Below are 7250 nucleotides of genomic sequence, written 5' to 3'. Positions count from 1 at the left end.
AACAATTAGCCTACATTTGCGAATTGCATCACAGCAATTATGATATAGCAATTATCATTATAATATAGCTATGTAAAACTTTTATATGGATACGTTTTATAAACAATATTTTATTTCCATACAATAAACTAAACCGTCTGATGCTTTCTGTCGTTGTTGAACGATCTGCGGTCTCATCCTCTTCAGCTGTTGCTAGGAGAAACGCTCGTCTGCTCTGATTGGCCCGCTTCCTCCCCCTCCAGCCAATCAGCGTAAGATCCGATAAACGTTCCTGGCGTTATGTCTGCATCCTCGCTCCGTCTGTTGTAAGGATGTGATGATGTATTTGAGTTTAACACATAGGTAAGCAGCAAAGCGTTTACCGTGCTCTTCGTTTGTGGTCGGTGAGATCTCGTGTGTGATGCGGTGGCTGAAGCTGGCGGACATGGCGGACGGAGAGAGACAGTCGGTGCAGAATCCGAAGAAATGAGCGAATCAGAACGCACAGAGACTTCATTAAAGGCCGTTCGCTACATATAATAATAATAACACGGTCGGTGCATTTATATAATCGATGCAACCGTGTGATTATTATTACCGCGGGTGCATAAAGCATCACTAAACTAAAGCTTAACACTGGAATGCATCTAACTATGTCGAATGCATCCGCTTGGGCCTGTTTAATCGTTTTCATAGACGGAAACATTTGTTGCTTTAATGTTCGAAGTTTGATTGCATGCACTGGTTTAATGCAGAATGCAAGTCTAATAACAGATTTCATATATTACACATATAACACGTAATGTGTCGCATCAAATGCTATTTGCGTTGATAAGATCGTAGCTGAGGATAAAATGATGTTAATATCATCTATGGTTGATTGTTATTGTCTTTGTTGTCGTTTGCAGATGATCCTGACAGCATATATGGACACCTGTGTCCTTCACCAGGTAACGTCAAGCCTAACACGCGTGTTAGATATTCACATGCTTGTGTTCTTATTACAAGTCCTGTTATAATGTCAGAAATATACACGACTATTTTCTTTTACTCTTGCAATTGAACATGTTTTTCACTGTACACTAAACTACCGTGTTATTTTAGTACCATTGAGATACTGTTATTGTTTTTATTAATATTTGAAATTAGTTATTCTCTTTATATTTTCCGTTTTCATTTCAATTTTAGTTAAAGTTGGAGTAATGTAATTTGTAACACTTTACAATAATATCCTATTTCGTTAACATTAGTTATGCATTAGCGATCACTAACAATAAGCAACACATTGTTATTTATTCATCTTTAATGTTAGTTAATAAAAATGCAAATGTTTTCATTATACAATTTTGATTTTAATGATGCATTAGTAAATGTTAAAATGAACATGCTTTAGAATTATTTTCATTGTAAGCTTGTTGACGTTGTAGTTGTATGTAGTAAATGTTAACAAATGGAATCTTATTTAAAGTATTACCATTAATGTTTATATATATTTTTTAATTCTAGTTATTTTGCATCAATTTAACCTACTATGAAAATGAGAAATATGACAAATGTTGCCTATAGATAAAAGAATGAAAAAGAAAAAATGTTTTTTAAATATTTTATTTCAGTTAACCATTATTTTTGGTTTTAGTTTAGTTTTCTATAATAACTGTGTTACACAATTATTTGTAACTGAAATCATGATAAAATTAGCCAGAATATTTAATATATCCATATTATATTATATAATATTATTAGGCTCTAGACAAAACATTTTTAGAATCCATTTTACCTCTGTAATGTAATGTTATTATTATTATTATTATTTTAATTATTATTTATTTTAAAGTCCACATGAAATCAATATGGAATTTTTTTGGCTTTCAGTATGAATCTGTTTTTATCTATATTATCTATAAGCTAGTTTGCTCCAAAACAATGACAAAATTCGTATTTAAAAGACACAAACATTCAAAATGTACAGTCTCTCACTTTCTCCAATAAGGATAAACTATTTTGATGACATCACCCTGCACAGCTTCTCATCAAACTTTCTGTCCAATCAGATGCTCTCTATAATACGAAGTGCCCCGCCCCTTACACTATATATAGATGCTGAAGCTGCATCGGAAATGGGTCACTTGTTCACAGAATTAGTATTTTCTGTACGAAAAAGCTATGTCCCACATGGTGATATAAATTAAAAGCTATTTGCTATTTTACAAAGGGGGCGGGACATATCAAGCAGTGAATCTTAAGTTCGTGTTTTCTCGTCTGCTCTGCTCCTGAAAGGCTCAAGTGGTGTGGCCATAGCAGCAGTTCTGGAGGAAGAGGAGCAGCGGGTGTTTCGGTGGCGCCACGCCCTGCTGCAGGGCATGGAGTACCACAGCTCAGGGACAGTGCCTCTCCTGGGAAGCCCTCGCTACTGTCCTGGCACCAACAGCGCTAGCGGCTACCTCTGTCAGACCGGACACTGCTGCCAGGAGACGGGATGCTGCACCTACTACTACGAGCTGTGGTGTGAGTCCAGCCGTTCACTCTGCAGCACACAAGCAGTCTGAAGTAGCAGGGGTGTATTTTTTTTTAAATAGTTGTGTCTCAGACAAATCCCTAACAAACCGGACATCAATGGAGAGAGGATTTATTCAGATTTCAGATGATGCATAAATATCAATTTCAGAAAACGTACCCTTGACTGGTTTTGTGATCCATTGTCACATATACACAATCTTATAACTAATATTACTTATAATACTCCTTAAAAATGCAGATAACGTCATTTACTCACCCTCGTTCCAATCCTATTTGACTTACTTTCTTCTTTCGAACTTTCCATCTTTGGGTGATAAGTTCATTTAGGACAATGCAAAAATTCTTACTAATAGATATTACCAGAATTAAATAATATTAAATTATACAGTAAATCAAGACAATTGCTTTGTATAACAAGTTTTCTAAAATATTGAAATATGCAAATGATGCATTATCTAATTGATAATAAATCTGAATATTGGATAAAACCAGGTTCAAAATTCTTGTTTGATTTTGTTGACATCTTAGAGTTAAAGGTTTTTATAGAGGGGATTCTGGATTTCTCTTTCTATCATTCCATAAATCAGAACAATTCAGAAAAAAATATAATTTCATCATGTTTTAGTAAGAATATGTCATATAAATCAGTGTGAATGGTGGATTAACAAACCCCTAAATAAAAATCTTCAGAATATAGAGAGGAATAAAACAAAAAAAAGTTTTGGTGTTTGTAAGTGCTTCAGAAGTGAAGAAAAACCTCTTTAAAGAAATGTATTGGAATTGAAATCCACAGATGAGAATAGATAAAGTGTGATAAAATAAACAGATGTATCTTTAGGATGTTTTCTTTCTACTAAAAAAGAAGTCATGCTATAGAAGCAAAATTGACCAAAATCCTAAAACTTTATTGAATGTGAATTGATCTACTGTCGTAGACCCGCCTACTCACCTGTCAATCACCCATTGTGCTCAATTGTTGGCTTAAGAGAAACCATCTGATTAACTCAACTTTATTTATAAAGCACTTTCAAGTAAATCAAAATTACAAACTTATTTAGTTTCATTCAAACCGTTTGGATAAGTAAAGCCAAAAATACACTGTAGTCTACTACAGTATACCTGCATGAAATGTCAGAGAATACCTTCGGTTAGTGTTGCAACAACATGCAATGACCAAGATGAAGCAAATCATTTAAAACAGCTTGACTAAATGAATGCATTCTGCATTTATTCTGTAAGCGATGTTTGTGTGTTCCAGGGTTCTGGCTGCTGTGGAGCGTGCTCATCTTGTTCAGCTGCTGTTGTGCGTATCGTCACCGTCAGGCGAAGCAGCGCGTTCAACAGCAGCAGAGACAGAGGGACATCAACCTCATGGCTTACCACGGAGCCTGCAGTTACCCGTCCTCCATGTTTGACCTCAGTAAGAACACGTTTCCCTCACTCTAACGTAATCACACTTACTAGAAAGCTCTTATTTGGTCAAATTTGCTGGCATGTCATGATACAGTAATTACTGATAAAATTCTTCAATGAAAAATGTAGTGAATGTTTTTTCTCTGTATTTGGAAAATCTCATACATATGTGACCTAGAGCACAAAAAAGTCTCAAGTCGCTTAAGTGTATTTTTAGCAATAGCCAAGAAAACATTGTATGGGTCAAAATTATACATTTCTCTTTTATGGCAAAAATCATTAGGATATTAAAGATCAGTAAAGTAAAGATCATGTTCCATGAAGATATTTTGTAAATTTCCCACTGTAAATATATCAAAACTTAATTTTTGCAATTAGCAATATGTATTGCTAACTTAATTTGGACAACTTTAAAGACAATTATCTCAGTATTTAGATTTTTCTTTCACCCTCAGATTCCAGATTTTCAAATAGTTGTATCTCGGCCAAATATTGTCAATAAACCATACGGCAATGGAAAGCTTGTTTGTTTAAATTAAATTGATTCAATTAGAATCAGACTATTCAAGTATTGCCTTTTATACTGCAATTCACAATTTAGAAACTAAATGAAAACAAAAACAAACTTACATTAATCTTGAGTTCTCATTGGCAGGTTTCCTCGCCTCACTCAAACTGCCGTCCTATGAGGAAGTAGCAGCCCAACCTAGTACCCCGCCCCCTCCCTACAGTTCTGTTGCCTACCCACGAGGCTCCGCCCACCCTGGCCCGAGTCACATGCTGTCATCACAGAGCTCTGACAACTACACCAGCTGCTCCTGCGACTCCTGCTGTCCGTCATCACCCTGTAGCTCCTCCCCTTCTTCGGCCCAACTCACAGATGAAACGGATACTAGCCACGCCTCCACGCCCTCCCTCAGTGAGCCTGGCCACACCCACTCAGCGGTCATGCACACTGAGTGTGTCCCAATTCTGCCAATCAACGAAGGCGGCCAATCGCCAACACAAAGCACAGACGAAGTCATGGAGGCGGAGCTTCCAAGCTCCACCCCTCTGGATTGCAATGGGAGCAACAAACCAGTAAAAAACATCACTAGTAGCACAGATAACATTACTGAAATAGTAGATGCATCCCAAAATATTAGTTCTAACAATATCTGCAATGCAACCAGCGTTAATAACATTAACAATCCAAATTCAACGAATATCACCAGCCTTTGTCATCCGACTCCACCATCCTCCCCATCACCTCTCCAGCTCTTCTCCATGTCTGACCCGCTTGGTGTTTGCCCCAAGCAGCAGAATAACGCAGCTCAGAGGGAGGAGCCTGCACAGGCCCCACCCCCTCAGTCTCCACCCAGAACCGCTCTCTTTTCTCCCGGCATTGAACCAGAGCGCCGCGATTCGGCCGTGAGCGATCTGGACGTGGACCAAACGCACTTCCAGCAGCGACGACTGACCGGTGACTCTGGCATTGAGGTCTGCCGCTGTCGCGTAGAACATGAAGAGGAGGATGATGATGAAGAAGAAGGAAAAGAAGAAGGAGGACACTTACCAGCAGAGTCGGCTAATGGAACAGGAGAAGCTCTTCATGATAGTCCTGACTGTTCTGCCAGAGCCATACCGGATGGGGGCGGGAAAAAGGCGTGGCCTGTTTCATATGTGGCTCCGCCCTCTGACACAGTCGTCATCGCAATGGAAACTGACTGAGTGTGTTGTTAATAGTACGCAGATCTTGTTCTGAGAGAAACCCTGTACAGACTGATGTTAGAAGACACACATTCTAAGGGTCAAACACTACCAAAAGTGTGGAATTATTAAGATTTTTTTCAGTTTTAGAAAAAAAGTATCTTCTCCTAACCAAGGCTGCATTTATTTGATCAAAAATACAGTAAAAATGTGAAATATTATTACAATTTAAAACAGCTGTTTCTATGTGAATAAACTCTAATTTATTTCTGTGATGCGCAGCTGTGTTTTCAGCATCATTACATTGCTATTTAAATGTTAGAGTTAAATAATAATGAGGGGAAAAAAATAATGCTTTTATTCAAGGTTAAATTTATTAAAAGTGCCAGTGAAGACATTTCTAATGTTACAAAATATTTTTTTATTTCAAATAAATGCTGGTCTTTTGAACTTTCCATTCACATGTAAATCCTGAAAAATAAAATGCATCACAGTTTCCAAAAAAATATTGTGCAGCACAACTGTGTTCAACACTGATAATAATCAGAAATGTTTCTTGAGCAGTAAATCATCATATTCTTCTGATTTCTGAAGATCATGTGACATAGGAAACTGTGGTTTTAAATTGTAATAATATTTCAGATTTTTACTGTATTTTTAATCAAATAAATGCAGCCTTGGTGAGCAGAAGAGACTCTTTCAGAAACTCTTTTGGCTGGTAGTGTGTATTTGTGAGGCGCTGACACACCAGATCACTAAACCAGACCAAACCTTTGATTTGACCAGTCATGAGGACGATTGAAATAGAAAGAAAAAAATATTTTCCATTTAAAAAAAAAAACATTTTTATTTATTTTTGCATTGGAATGTAGAAGAATTTGATTTGGGGGAAAAAAAAATCAACATTTTAATATGTAATGCATCATTTTTGCTTGATTTTGGCCATTCGTAGTGAAAGGTTCTTGCTTGTGATGTGAACTCTAGGGTAAAGTGAACTGAAGATACAGACACGTGCAAACACACGTAAACATGGACGATGTTCTGCCTGGATGAACCGAACGAACCCTAAAAACTTCTTACTCTTTCCTTCTGACGGTCCGGCTGCTTCTTTTGCTCATTAGTTTTACACAAACACCAACAGCTGTGAAAACCAACACACACAAACACCCTTCCCATGGAATTCTGGGTAATGCAGAAGATGAAAAGCGAGTGGAAACACAGAAAGCAGGCTGGCCAGCGTTCCTCCACACCAGCTCGGCCGAACAGATGCTGCATCACAACCACTGGAGAAGAATCGAGACGCACCTCAGGACTTCTGCGGTTCAACCTCCGTTTACATCTTAACGTCAGACGCTGATACGCCATCGTTCATTTACAACATGCAGGCGGGTGAATCTCATCAGATATCTCAAGACTCAAAACAAATGAAAGTTAGAAAATAAATATAAATTATATTATAATAAAATGATATATGAATTTATTTTGGGATGTAAAAGGTGATGTGGATGTGTTTCGGTGAGATTCACTCTGCCTGAAGACTGACAGCGAGCAGCTGTTGAAACAGTCACACATATACATATATATACAGTTATATATGAAAATAGATCTAATTCTACATCAGAATAACTCTAGTAGCTTCAGATGAATTATAT

General features: G+C 37.3%; 1 protein-coding gene across 3 annotated transcripts; it reads left to right on the top strand.

Moving 5' to 3' along the window:
• Positions 1-258: 258 nt before the first annotated feature.
• On the top strand, positions 259-5848 carry si:ch73-290k24.6 (mucin-2). 3 transcript variants are annotated; one of them, XM_059528567.1, is made up of 5 exons: positions 259-342; positions 888-929; positions 2257-2484; positions 3755-3916; positions 4565-5848. In XM_059528567.1, exons 3-5 carry the CDS (start codon positions 2340-2342, stop codon positions 5617-5619), a joined length of 1362 nt encoding a protein of 453 aa, XP_059384550.1. In that variant the 5' UTR covers positions 259-342; positions 888-929; positions 2257-2339; the 3' UTR covers positions 5620-5848. The 3 variants fall into 3 exon arrangements, with proteins under 3 accessions (XP_059384550.1, XP_059384551.1, XP_059384549.1); XM_059528568.1 differs by having other exon boundaries at positions 267-444; XM_059528566.1 differs by having other exon boundaries at positions 267-532.
• The last annotated feature ends 1402 nt before the right edge of the window (positions 5849-7250 follow it).

The sequence above is a fragment of the Carassius carassius genome, chromosome 37, assembly GCF_963082965.1.
Source record: "Carassius carassius chromosome 37, fCarCar2.1, whole genome shotgun sequence".
NCBI lineage: Eukaryota > Metazoa > Chordata > Actinopteri > Cypriniformes > Cyprinidae > Carassius > Carassius carassius.
This window is presented reverse-complemented; position numbering and strand designations above follow the sequence as displayed.

Bases quoted from the DNA above. Each gene is read 5' to 3' on its own strand.
- si:ch73-290k24.6 (XM_059528567.1), top strand. From the start codon at position 2,340: ATGGAGTACCACAGCTCAGGGACAGTGCCTCTCCTGGGAAGCCCTCGC. The intron at 2,485-3,754 runs GTGAGTCCAGCC...TGTGTGTTCCAG, and splicing joins CTACTACTACGAGCTGTGGT to GGTTCTGGCTGCTGTGGAGC. The intron at 3,917-4,564 runs GTAAGAACACGT...TCTCATTGGCAG, and splicing joins GTCCTCCATGTTTGACCTCA to GTTTCCTCGCCTCACTCAAA.